The 14,039-nt window shown below is 52.5% G+C and overlaps 1 protein-coding gene across 1 annotated transcript; it reads right to left on the bottom strand.

Annotated features, from left to right (window-relative positions):
• Positions 1 to 7,216: 7,216 nt before the first annotated feature.
• On the bottom strand, positions 7,217 to 11,415 carry LOC125551198 (probable nucleolar protein 5-2). Its single transcript, XM_048714360.1, has 10 exons — positions 11,270 to 11,415; positions 11,066 to 11,170; positions 10,912 to 10,953; positions 10,118 to 10,297; positions 9,878 to 10,042; positions 9,251 to 9,451; positions 8,872 to 9,171; positions 8,327 to 8,527; positions 8,112 to 8,243; positions 7,217 to 7,833 (listed from the first exon to the last, which is right to left on the bottom strand). Exons 2-10 carry the CDS (start codon positions 11,141 to 11,143, stop codon positions 7,393 to 7,395), a joined length of 1,740 nt encoding a protein of 579 aa, XP_048570317.1. The 5' UTR covers positions 11,144 to 11,170; positions 11,270 to 11,415; the 3' UTR covers positions 7,217 to 7,392.
• Between the last annotated feature and the right edge of the window lie 2,624 nt (positions 11,416 to 14,039).

The following is a 14,039-nucleotide window of genomic DNA, read 5'->3' as shown; positions in this document are numbered from 1 at the left end:
CGCCCTCATAGCGCACCTCTGCTGCATGTCATCAACCTCCGGGTGCTCCTAGAAACAAGAACTCATCCGTCGCCCCACAGAGACCGGGTCTGGGATCCCACCAAAGGCAATGACCTCCTCCCGAGTAATACCTCGCGCTGAATCCCACGCAGGGTCAGCCAAAGTTACCTGAGGAAGCGGCGGTGGGCTCTCAAGCCCCACAGACGAGTGTCTCAAACCGAAGCCCTGGGCCGCCGGAAAGCCAGGAGAAGGAAGCGTGGGGGCCGCCTGCCCGAGCACTCCCCCCGCCCCAACCCTCTGGCCAGAGGGCGCGGCCTTCCTGACCGCCGAGGGAGAAGGGAGGATCGAGGCCACCTGCCCCAGACCCCCACCCTGCGCCACTGGAGAAGTGGCCGCTCTAGTCGCCGCCGGAGAAGAGGGAACTGAGGCCACCTGCCCCAGATCGCCTCCCCCACAGCCGGCCATTGTCAGCGTCGCCGGCACCAAGAGAGGAGGAGAAGAGGTCGAGGTCACCTATCCTAGACTCCCTCCCCCAGACACAACCTCTGAAGCAAACGTTATCTCCCGGAACGCGACCGCTGGGAGAGCGGGGGAAAGAGGAGCCATCTCAGGCTCCACCTTCCCTCCCCCATCCAAGGTCGTCGCCGAGGGCGTCCTCACCAAGCCTCCAACCAAGAGACTATCAGCAGCATCAAACTCCAACACAGGAAGCGTGCACTCATACACATCATCAGATTCCACCCGGTCGCTCCAGAGTCTGGGAGGGGCAGAAGCTGGATCAAATGACCCAAACCGTAGAGAACTCATAGGCACCAAGGATGATGGTGCTGTCTCTACCCTGGGCCCGTCCCCGGGCAGCTGAGCAACATGGCCCGAACCGTGGGACACCTCTCGCCCAGCCTCATCAGTCGGTGCCTCTTTAGCACCCGCGCTGTCATCACCCTCATGCATATCCACATCAGTCCCATTAATCGCCTCAGCAAACAGATGGCATCCTCAAACTCAATCTCGAGAGGAAAAACCTCTCCCCTGTAAGTCTAGTTGACCACATCAGGGACGAACTCAATGTCTAGAATGCTCACTAGAAGTTGGGCCACCCCATGAGCGCGGGTAAAGGCATATCCACTTTCTCAGTTTTTCCAACCATAATGCCCAGACTAGCCACAACTCGAACATCCTGCATTGGCTCAGAAGGAGCCCCGGAAAACCGCAACCAGACCTGAGTAAGAGGCTTGCCCTAAGGCTCCACCTTCTTCCACTCGTGACATTCCAGAATGCATTTAGTGTCAGGAACTCTGCACAACCCAAAGCTCAGCAATCTCTGCAAATCATCCACCGTTGGGAAGTCAACCTTGAACACATTGGCCTCAATACTGAAAAGCTCCCACTGGAAGTCACCTGGAGCCAGTTCCTGAAGCCTCTACACAATCTGAGCCTCAAAAACCTCTCCTTGGGTAGCTTTCACAATCCCAGTGGTCAAACTCTTCGTCACCACCAGAATCTCTCTCGCGGCTAGGGACTCAAAGAACGTCAACTCAGCACAATATACTCCATACATTGTAAGAGCCGGAACCTGATCACGCAAAAACGGGCAATCCCCCATGACATGTGCCGGCTTACCACACGAATCGCACAGCTCCGCCACGCACTCAGCAATGAAGTGACCCTTCTCACCACATCAAATAGCATAACATCTTCTCCTTCTTACTCGCCCACTTGGACGCTCTCTATGAATCAGACCTGTCGCATGCCTCAGCTGTAGCCCCAGTCCCAGGAACTCCGCGTTGGCGAGTGCCGTCACGACGTCCATCGCATTGCTAGGCATGTCAGTAGTCTAAACGAGATCGGCTGTCACGACAGATGCCGCATGGTCAACAACAGCCGATGGCGGAGGCTGTCTGCGGTACCGACCACGACCACCACGGTGACCATGGAAGCCACCTCTCTGCCTGTAGTCTGGGCCTGAAGCTCCCTCGACAAAACCACCCGAAGGGCCGAGAAAAGGCCTCTCAGCAGAACCATCACTCTGCCAGGCAAAACCACGACCAGTGTTGTCCATCCCCATATGCATCATAACCATCGTCCCCCCACTGTCTCCGGGGTGGATCATAAGACTCTCCAGCGGTCGAGTTTTGCCTCGTCTGCGTTGGGCCCGAGCGCGATTGCGCCGGCCTCGCGACGTAGTGAGGCGGCGGCACGGCACGTGGCTGAACGCCGGCAGAAGTGATCTGGTTGACCACAGCTGGCCTCGGGCCGTTGGCACCGCCCCGACCTGCAGCAGTAGTCACCGAGGAGGTCGGCCCTGCCGGCCGGTGTCCAGCATGCCCACCTCTGCCCGCCGGAACCACGGGCGGCCTAGCCGTCACTGGCTGGGGGCCAGGAGGCATCCCACCCCGACCCGCAACGGGCGCCGGAGGCCGCGCCCCAACGATGCCGCCCCCCGCCTCGTAGCTGCAACAGGAGCGGCGGCACCACGCCCAGCACCGGCAACACCATGCCCAGCGTCGGCTGCGCCACGGCCAGTGCCTGCGGGCGGCGGCGGCTCAGCCCCGGCTTGGCCCCTCGCGTCCACCGCCGAAGGATTCTTTGCAGGAGGCACTCCCGCCCCTCGGCCCGCCATGGCACCAAGGGGTAAGATCCTTCGCGCACGTCCAGGACCGGAAGAAGGGAACCCCGGCGTCCCGTTTCGGTGAACCCTAGCTCGCGGCGCAACTTCGTACGTAGGGCAAGAAACGATCTCGTCTCTGCATGTAACCATAGACGCAATCCTGGTGGGTTTCGGTATAGCCTGGGGCCAGCCAGATGCAGCCTAGAGATCGACAGATTTGGCCCATCTCGGCCCAGAATCAAATTCAAACGGCAGTCACGAGCCGCCCTAATCCCGATCCCAGGGATCGACGGCGCGGTTGCCGCAGCCGCCGCCGGCGGTGGGCCGGCCACCTTCCGGCGTGCCTGCCTCTTCTTCTTAACCTCAGTCCATGAGTCCGGACGAATTAAATCGAAAAGCGTAAGGTTCGGAAGACGTACCTTAGGTAAGGGGCCCTTCCATGGCCTGATCGCCGTCGCCGCCGTTCTCCGGTGAACAACGCGTCGGGCCATCTCCTTCCTCTCGCCCGCGTGAAACCCAACCCTTGCCGGATCGGCCACCGGCAAGACCTTGTCAACCGTCGTGGCTACTTCGTCTTCGTCATAACCAGCGTTGAAAAACTCACAAATCAGATCCGACGGGGGTGAGGCCGCCGGATCCTCCCCGTCTCCGTCCGCATCATCCTCATCCGACCTGGCCAGCGCCCAGAATCGGCCGCCAACGTTCGAGCGAGCCGTTGCGGAGGGCAGCGCCCCGGCGCCCCCCCTGTAACGCCCGGATAATTAAGCTACAGTGAACCTCTGCTAATGATGCCACGTCACCACGGTTACTGTTCCTAATCTCGTGTTAGTTCGAAACTGATTCAAATTCAAATTCAAAATCAACCAAAGAATAAAAACTTTTCAAAATTTAAGACAAAATGTTCGGGGTGAGCAAATAAATGCCTAGGAATTTATGGTGTGGGATCCATGCCTTTATAAAAGACCTAAATACTTAAAATGAATCAAAACAGAAAAGAAAATAAAGAAAGAAAAGAAAATACAAAAAACAGAAAACAAACCAAAAAAAAATAAAAGGACCCCCCCCACTGGGCCAGACGGCCCAGTCGGCCAGGCCACCAACCGGCCCAACTGGGCAAAGGCCCAGCCGGCCACCCCCCCATTCACCTTATCCCCCTGAAACCCTAACCCCCCACCCCCACGTCGCCCCCATTCTCTCCCACTCCTCCCTCTCGCCCTTCCCCGATCTGGATCGGGGCAACCCCCCCGATCCCATCGCCCCAGCGCCGCCACCCACTCGCCCCACCCCGCTCGTCTCTCCTCTCCCCTCCCGATCCGATCTGGATCAGGGACGAACTGCCCACCCTCCCGCGCCGCCGCCTGGACCTCGCCGCCTCGACCCCCCGATGCCACCGTCGCCTTCCTCCTCGCCGCACGTCATCCCCGACGACCTCCTCGACCCCCGCTGCCCCCGACCCTACTAATCGCAGTGAGCCGCCGTCCTCCTTTCCCCTCCTCTCCTGGCAGATCGAACGCGGCCGCGTTGCGACCCGTGCAGCCCCGCCCTTGCCACGCTGCTCACCGCCGCGGCCGCCCCCCCCTTCGGGCACCTCGCCGTGCTCGGGCGCGCCCACCGCGCGCTCCGCCTGACCCCGTGCTGCACGCTCGCGCCCGCCTTCGCGCCTCCCCACTGCGCCTATCCCCGTCGCCGCTACTGCGGCTGGCCGCCGCGCTCGACGGCGCCCCACGCTGCTCGGCCTTGCTCCGCTGCTCTGCTCCTCCGCCGCCCGTCCCATCGCCCCGCCTCGCCTCGCGCCACAGCCGCTCGCCGTCCCAGCCCCGCTCCGGTCGCCGTCGCGGCCCCTGGCCGCCGGCGCTCGCGCCCAAACGCCCCGGGGCTCCGCTCGGTTGCAGCCCCGTTTGGCCCGCGCCCGTTAGCCCCTGGTGGCTCGGATGAGCCACTGACTAGGGGGCCCCACGCCCAAAATGAAAAAAAAGGAATAAAAATAATTAATTAATCCTGCTTAATTAATCTAATTAACCTAAACCCTAATTAACTAAAACAGTCCTTGACAGGTGGGACCCATCTGTCAGGTTGACCGGTCAATGGTCAACTTTGACCGCTTGCATCACGCTGATGTCATGATGACGTCATAAATGTCTTTTGATTTAATTTGATTCTGTTAACTGTAGGAAATGATAAAATCCTTTTAAAATTAATATAAAATAAACCGTAGCTCGGATGGGAAAACTTTGTACATGAAAGTTGCTCAAAACGACGAGACGATTCCGGATACGCAGCCCGTTCGTCCGCCACGCATCCCTAGCATAGCGAACACGCAACTTTCCCCCCTCCGGCTCCTCCGCCCGAAAACGCGGAACACCGGGGATAATTTCCCGGATGTTCCCCCCCTTCACCGATACCACCTCGTACCGTGTTAGGGCACACCTAGCATCGCGCTTTGCCATGTCATGCATCGTTATGCATCTATTTGCATTATATTCATTATTTCTTCCCCCTCTTCTCTCCGGTAGACCACGAGACCGACGTCGCTGCTGGGGCCCCGACCGACTACGCTGTTGACGACCCCTCTCTCTTGCCAGAGCAACCAGGCAAGCCCCCCTTTGATCACCAGATATCGCCTACTCTTCTCTATACTGCTTGCATTAGAGTAGTGTAGCATGTTACTGCTTCCCGTTAATCCTATCCTGATGCATAGCCTGTCCTTGCTACTACTGTTGTTACCTTTACCTGCAATCCTAATGCTTAGTATAGGATGCTAGTTTATCATCAGTGGCCCTACATCCTTGTCCGTCTGCCATGCTATACTATCGGGCCGTGATCACTCGGGAGTTGATCACGGGTATATACTATATACTTTATACATGATACATGTGGTGACTAAAGACGGGTCGGCTTGAGGAGCACCCGCGAGTGGATCTTTGAGGCGGAGCGACAGGGCAGGTTCCGACCACCTAGGAGAGAGGTGGGCCTGGCCCTGGTCGACGTTCGCGGATACTTAACACGCTTAACGAGATCTGGGTATTTGATCTGAGTTTGGCCATTTGGTCTATACGCACTAACCATCTACGCGGGAGTAGTTATGGGTATCCCGGCGTCGTGGTATCAGCCGAAGCCTTCGTGACGTCAGCGACTGAGTGGCGCGCGCCGGATTGGAACGTAAGCCTGCTCTTGTATTAAGGGGGCTAGTTCTGCTTCCGGCCGCGTACACAACGTGCAGGTGTGCTAAGGGCGATGGGCCCAGACCCCTGTGCGCTTAGGTTTAGACCGGCGTGCTGACCTCTCTGTTGGTCTAGGTGGGGCGGCGACGTGTTGATCTTCCGCGGCCGGGCATGACCCAGGAAAGTGTGTCTGGCCAAATGGGATCGAGCGTGTTGGGGTATGTGGTGCACCCCTGCAGGGAAGTTAATCTATTCGAATAGCCGTGATCTTCGGTAACAGGACGACTTGGAGTTGTACCTTGACCTTATGACAACTAGAACCGGATACTTAATAAAACACACCCTTCCAAGTGCCAGATACAACCGGTGATCGCTCTCTCACAGGGCGACGAGGGGAGGATCATCGGTTAGGATTATGCTATGCGATGCTACTTGGAGGACTTCAGTCTACTCTCTTCTACTTGTTGCAAGACGGAGGCTGCCAGAAGCGTAGTCTTCGAAAGGATTAGTTATCCCCCTCTTATTCTGGCATTCTGCAGTTCAGTCCACATATGATACCCTTACTCCATTTGATACCCATGCATATGTAGTGTAGCTCCTTGCTTGCGAGTACTTTGGATTGAGTACTCACGGTTGCTTTCTCCCTCTTTTCCCCTATCCCTTCTACCTGGTTGTCGCAACCAGATGTTGGAGCCCAGGATCCAGACGCCACCGTCGACGACGACTCTTACTACACCGGAGGTGCCTACTACTACGTGATGCCCGCTGACGACGACCAGGAGTAGTTTAGGAGGATCCCAGGCAGGAGGCCTGCGCCTCTTTCGATCTGTATCCCAGTTTGTGCTAGCCTTCTTAAGGCAAACTTGTTTAACTTATGTCTGTACTCAGATATTGTTGCTTTCGCTGACTCGTCTATGATCGAGCTCTTGTATTCGAGCCCTCGAAGCCCCTGGCTTGTAATATGATGCTTGTATGACTTATTTTATTTGTAGAGTTGTGTTGTGATATCTTCCCGTGAGTCCCTGATCTTGATCGTACACGTTTGTGTGTATGATTAGTGTACGATTGAATCGGGAGCGTCACCCCCCCCCCCCCCCCCCCCCCCCCCCCCCCCCCCCCCCCCCCCCCCCCCCGGTGGCCCGCGGAGTCGCCATGTTGGTCGCACGCGGAGACAGCCCTGTTGTATCTGGATGAAATCACTTATAATTACCTAGGAGCGTTTGGTGCACGCGTTGAAGTTGCCCCCCTAGTGTTAATACAAGGTGTGCATTCTAGAGCTGCAAACATGAGAAAAGAATGGAAATAGCAACACCACATTTATGCGCCAAGAGTATTTGCACTGGTTTCCTTCAAAGAAAATAAAATATGAAATAGGACAAGACATTGGATACGAGATCAAACTGACAGACGACCCCTGATGACAAGAGAAATATACTTTCACGTAGAATGGACACACAATTTCTTTGTATATGTAGATAGAGCAAAATTTAAATTTCCAGTCTTCCAAATAGTAATTGTTCAACACAGCTGCATGAATCCTGCAAGGTTCCTATACTATAGCTAACTACCATCGAATAGTCGGTAAAATCCCATTTTACAGAACACAAAGTCCTGAACCTAAGCCTACGCAAAATGACTCGGCTTTGCTTCCCTTCTCCTCTGGGGAACAGCGCATCCATCAGCCTGCTTTTTCTTTTTCCTCTTATCCTTTTTACCAGACTCGGTTTCCATGGCAACAACCTCATCTTGTGCTTCACTTTTCTTTTTCTTCTTCTCACCTTCAGCAGTGGCCACGCCAGGCTCCTCTGTCTCCTTGGATTTCTTTTTCTTTTTCTTGTCACTCTTGGCATCAACTGTAGGAGACTCCTCAACATCCTTGGACTTTTTTTTCTTTTTCTTCCGGCCCTCCTGGCCACCATCCTCTTGAATTGCTTCCCCAGCAGGCTCAGTTGATGGTGCAGTCTCCGCATCATCATGTTTCCTCTTCTTTGAAGCCACATCAAGCTTCTTTGGAGTTTCTTCGGTGGATTGTGCAAGAACCAGATCAGCCGAAGGATTGTACGTCTGACAAATACAAATTTAAAACCTCGAGCCAAGATGAATTTATGAACAACAAACATTTTTCATGGCTTTAACAAGGGAAAGAAAGATGATCGAACTATCTTAAAAAAAAAGTGTGCATTTTCTCTGTTACCTTGACCAAAACATCTACCCTAACACAGCTCCACAGTTCTATTCTACTTCAAGTACTTGCCAAGCAGAAACGTTTACGTTATTGGCCCTTGTTACCCTTTACTGGGAAGCATCCTCAGATTTCGCAGGACAATCTTGATAATGCTTACCTTAGCAGGAGTAATTAACCCAGCACCGTTCTTCCTGTCTTTTTCGTATACTTCTATCTTGGGCTTTCCCTTCGTGGAACCAACAGATCTCCCTAGTTCTTTACCCTCGAGAACCCGAAGCCGTGTTTCAAGCTGTTCAAACATTCTTCATGTCAGGCAAATCCTCATAAAATATATTGTACTAAATACAGACGGAGTTTCAACAATGTCAACACCTTCAGTCGACTCTCAAGACCAAGGGAGTTATCTTCACCATCACCAAGGGCATCATATCGGATGGCAAGAGCGGCTTTTGAAGCTAGAGAACGAGAAATCTTTCCCTTGTGCTTTGGAGCTGCCTGACCAATTAAGGATGCATGGTAGATGAGGCCATACTTAGGTGTAGCATGTTTTGTCTTCAGAGCTCTGAATAAAGCCTGGAGAGAAATGTAGAGTTCAGTCTCTTTTGTTGGAAAGGCAAATTCAAATAGATGTTATAGACAACATAGATCATTTGCAGCCATGACATTACTTAATGTCACCACAACATTATAAGGAGTTAGATAGAACAAAGAACATGTGTGCATTCATCTTGCTTTTCTCTCATATTGTGGAAGATACAAATAGCAAAGGCAAATATGAAAATCTAGTTGCCCAGCCATATTGTGTCTCATCCATGTTCTTTAAATGAAAATTCACCCGTCTAAAAACACAATTCAAAACCATATTCAAACGTAGAAAACACATGAAATATGTCCATGATTACAGAAAGTAAACTCACCTTCTCTGCACCAAGTATCTGAATGGTGCTACCAGGCTGCTTGGCCAAATTTACAAGGCTGCCACCATGTGAAATAAGTCTAGCACCAACAAGTTCGCCCACAAGTGAAGTCAAATTTGGTGCAATTGTGTTCATCCTACTTTTCAGATAATCATACAGCTGAGCTCTATACTCAGAAAGAGCCAAGACTTGATCACAAAGTTCCCTAATGTTTGATAAATCAAGATCATTAACTTCTGTTCCCATGGATATTACTGCAGCCTCCTTTAACTGTGCTTCTACCTCGTCATCTGTCAGTATCTGAAATAAAACAGAACTTCCAACTAAAAAGTTTCTAGCATAGGAATTGGACTCATATTTAGACATGTCGATGAGTTACCTCCGAGAAATCAAGGTTGACCGCATGAGTCCTATTGCCCATCAACTTCACAACTTTTGCATACTGTATATTATCTGTCACTATCTTAGTGAGCTCTGGGAAGTGCCAACCATACCATTCGCGAACCCTCATTGCATATGTGTTAAGCTCCTTGTCAAGATCATCCAATAAGCCAATGGCCTGAATGATCATGGTATCAACCTGTGGAGGAAAAAATAGTAGTGTTACCGCATTTGTCATGACCAGCCACAGCCGAATGTATAAGGGGGTTCTCTACAAATAGATGTATTACTATTTCATGACCAGACACGGCCAACACGATGTTAGCTTCAATGAATATTACAAATGTAATTAAACCAATATTAGCGCAAAAAGGCCTACAAGAGAATGACAACAGACAAATATAACATGATATGCTTGAAGATAGTAACGGTATAATAGTCATACATCAAAATATTGCAAAAGTTCAACAAATAACACCACAAAATGCCAACAATAACAATGCAGAAATACAACAAGGAAAATGATAGAAGATAATAATAACAAGCCATTAGACGCAGGAGTCAGAAATGAAGCACACGTTAACATGACAGACAAGAGAGAAAAGCGCCACCAGTACTGACTCACCTTTTCAGGACTGAACTTTAGCTTATATCTAGACAAGCTGTGGGACAATCCCAGGCTCATTGGACCAAGGTCCTGTGTGCCCAACCCAGATATAAGCTCACTAAGCTGATTTCTCAGCCCTCTCATCAGCTCCATCACAGCACTGTTGTGAACGCAGTCAATTTTCTGTGAAAGCACATCAAACTTGTAAGTGGAACTGGTAATTCTACAAAAACAAAGCAACTATGGGAACTAACTGACCAGCTTCTCTTTTATAGCATTTCCAAGTTTAGAATCAGCAACAGCTAAAGTTTCACCGTCGCAATGCTTCTGCAAGAACTTGCGCAAACCCTTGGTAGGCTTGCTATCAATAATCAGGGTTGCAGCAGAAAGGGCATCAGATGTGTTCTCAAACTTGTTGAAAGCTTTCAGCTCAACCACCTATAATGATGTAATATTGCGTGAGTTAGATTGAGCCAGTAAAAAAATAAGTACAGATTATAAGAAATAGGACTGACTGAATTATCTCAACAGCTTGTCAAGAACTTTATGTACCACTATAAATCACTAACATAAATTACAATGGATATCACCCGGAAGAAATAGGCGAAGTCGGAAAACATATAGGAAGTAGAAGATCTAACTGAACCAATTCAGACACCCATTTTCTTAGCAAATAGGGTGACAAACACTAAGTGCAATCATGAATGCTGCTTATCACTATTTTAAGTTGGTGGAAAATCCAGTATTCTACAGGCACAGTCCCCACCAAGGCAAGATATCATCCATCTATCAGCCTGCTGAAGTGAGTTCAGTTGTGGAGGGTTCCTTGCGGGTCAAAGAAGTCATGCAACATGAAAACTAGCCCAAACCAACTTCAATGCTAAGACAGCCTTTCTGACATTTGGAGAAGGGACACATAGCTTGGGAGCACATCACGGGTTGTTGCTTATTTTCACATCACGGTTTTTTGCTCCATTAATAGATAAGATCTAACAGTTTCGGAAAGAGAAGTTCTTTTGCCATCGGAAAAAAGAAGTGGATAAAGCACACACCTTTCTCGCCCTGTCCGACGTCGTGAACTCCTTCCATAGATCCTACGAACAAAGATGAACGCAAAGCTCCGTCAGTCCAGGAAACACCCAGCGATCAAATTAAACACCAGTAATCCAAACCAAAGCAAGAGCTGAGGCGGCGGCGAGCACTCACCTCGACCTTGTCGAGCTTGCCCTCGTTCAGAACCTTGAAAAGGGCGAACCCAGCGGGCGTCTCGAACAGCACCAACATCTCCAACCAAGCCGCAACTCAACTCACCTGGATCGCAAGCACAGCCAGACCAAATCAAACCAAATACCTCGTGTATATGCCTGGACAACTAATTCGAGCTACTCGAAGGCCAGGAATGCCACGAACCCTGAGCTGATTGGGCGATGGAGACCGCGAGAGCCCGGGAGGGAGCTTGGCTGCGGCAAGTGGAATGGGGAAAAGAGAGGCGCCGCCGCGAGGGTTTTAGAGCTTAGGTCTTGAGAGATTTATACAGGATGTTAGACAGATGCCTGATGGCCCGTCTCACCGTTGATTTGGCCGGGTGGGGGTTGGCTGCCGTTGGATCTCTAGCCTTGGGGTTTTAGGTCAACTTAGCCTTACCGTCAACTCCTCGTCACACTGGTTCATCTTCATGCATAGCCACATACATTTTAACAACAACTCAAATTAACCAAACGAAATTCGATCTAACACGACTGAATTTCATATAAACACGACCGAATTACATCTAAACAGGACGGATTTCATCTAAACACGACGGAATTCATTATATTTAATCAACTAAGCAGAGCTCGTCCGCCTAGGTCTAAATGGTCGACGGCGCCTATTCCCCGTGTCTGGTCATGAACCAAAAGAACTGAAGATTCACTGTCTCCAGTTCCGCCTCGGCGCTCTCCAGCTCCGCCTCCTGAGGCCCGGAAAGTGAAGTTGTCCACCTCCACATCGCCGCCAAGTGACTAATCGCCCGACGACGTTGAGCCCACCAAGCTTGGCATCGACAGGAGGGGAGGAGCGGTGGCCTTCCTCGGACCAGAGTAGTGGCGAACTACCATGCACTACTATTCCTCGCTGCCGGCGACGCCTACAAACGTGTCGGCTTCGTGGTCGTCACGGCGGGGTGCGGACTAGGCGATGTGCTCCTCCTCGTTGGTCTTGTCGAACACCGCCTCGGGCGCCTCATCGTCGCACTTCTTTCCGGTGACCGCCACCTTTGCCACCCACAGCCGGTACCGCCAGCCGGCGAGGCGGATCTCGCGGGCGGAGCGGTAGGACTGGAGCAGCGCCTCCTGTTCCACCATGTCAGCATCCGGCGCGGCCGCTCTACCGGCGGCGAGCTGCTCCTCCGCCTTCAGATGCTCCTGGAGGCGGTGGTGGTTGTAGGCGCGTCGGCCTACGCCTCCCGGAACTACTCCTCCCGCACTATGCCCATGTAATGGACACGGGCCCCGCCGATGGTCATGGTGTAATGCACCGGTGAGGGTTGCACGGAGGAGGAGGATGGTGGTGTGGAGGAGGGTGGCGTTGGTTCGTCATCGGCAGCGTCCTCGATTGGGATGTCGTCGTCCTCCGGTTGGCTGCCGGCCTGCCAGCAAGAAGCAATGGCGGCCATCTCCTTCTTCTAGTCCGACGTCAGCCCGTCCCAGAGAGTTTTGGCGGGGGAGGGATCCATGGTGGGAATAGTGCGGAGAGGGATCGGAGGTGGATGACTACGGCTATGGTCGGGGCATTGACTTTTACAGCAATGGTGGGCGGTAGAGGGATGAACGGGTGGCGTCGGAGGAGACGCCTCGGCAACCGTGTGCCATCAATGTGGGCGGCAAATGGACGGACGGGCAGTCATCGTGTCCTTTGAACTTGTGGCAGTCGCCTGCATTGGGAAGCGGCATGGGCGGCGCTCTCTCAGCCGACGCGCCGCTTCAATGTCCGCGCCAATGAGCGATTGTGTCCGCTCTGGCCAGGCATGAATGCAGTCGCTGGCGCTCTGGAGCGGCGCTGACCGAAAACGCACAGGAGTAGGGAGGGGTTTTTAGTGGGCTAGGGCGGTCAGAAGCGGGTGTGGAATCGGTCCGGACTCTCACAAAGCCACCCATGCTTGTCTCTAGTTTGCGGGAGAAATCGCGTCCGGACCGCTCCATGGACCGATACAGGCCCGCGTTGGATGGCTTCCTTTGTCCGGACGCATGCAGGAGGTTTGAGGGTCGGGGTTGGAGATGCCCTTAGAGCATCTACAGCCGGACTTGAAAAATCCGACCCCTCAAACATCGGGCGCGTCCATAGGCATTATCTAGTCCTACCTCAAATATCCCTTCTCACAGCCGGACACCTTAATTAGCATACTGCAAATACATATAATCTCATGCAACTATGTAAGGACGCATTACACACATCCTTCGGCTATACATCAGAACAAGTCATTGCACTACCAAAAATTGGCATGCTTAACCTACGTGATAGCTATGGAGAAGATCATTCACGACTGCCCTTGCCCTTCCCGGCGCCCTTGGCATCCTTCTCGCGGAAGTAGCAGTCGAAAACGGAGTATGGATAGAGTCGGATTTGCTCATCACTGGAGCTGTCTAACCCGTCGATTGTTGGGGAACGTAGTATTTCAAAAATTTGCCTACGATCACGCAAGATCTATCTAGGAGAAGCATAGCAACGAGCGGGGAAGAGTGTGTCTACGTACCCTCGTAGACCGAAAGGGGAAGCGTTAAGTAATGCGGTTGATGTAGTCGAACGTCTTCGCGATCCAACCGATCAAGTACCGAACACACGACACCTCCGCAATCTGCACACGTTTAGCTCGGTGACGTCCCTCGAGCTCTAGATCCAGCTGAGGCCGAGGGAGAGTTTCTTCAGCACGATGGCGTGTTGACAGTGATGATGAAGTTATCGATGCAGGGCTTTGCCTAAGCACTACGACAATATGACCGAGGTGGAAATCTGTGGAGGGGGTCACCGCCCACGGCTAAGAGATCAACTTGTGTGTCTATGGGGTGCCCCCTCCCCCGTATATAAAGGAGTGGAGCAGGGGGCCGGCCGGCCTCATAGGGCATGCCCCAAGGGGGGGAATCCTACTCCTACTAGGAGTAGGTTCGCCCCTTTCCTAGTCCAACTAGGAGGGGAAGGAAAGGGA

The sequence above is a fragment of the Triticum urartu genome, chromosome 4, assembly GCF_003073215.2.
Source record: "Triticum urartu cultivar G1812 chromosome 4, Tu2.1, whole genome shotgun sequence".
NCBI classification, from domain to species: domain Eukaryota; kingdom Viridiplantae; phylum Streptophyta; class Magnoliopsida; order Poales; family Poaceae; genus Triticum; species Triticum urartu.
The sequence above is the reverse complement of the archived record's forward strand: the minus strand, read 5'-3'. Positions and strand labels throughout refer to the sequence as shown.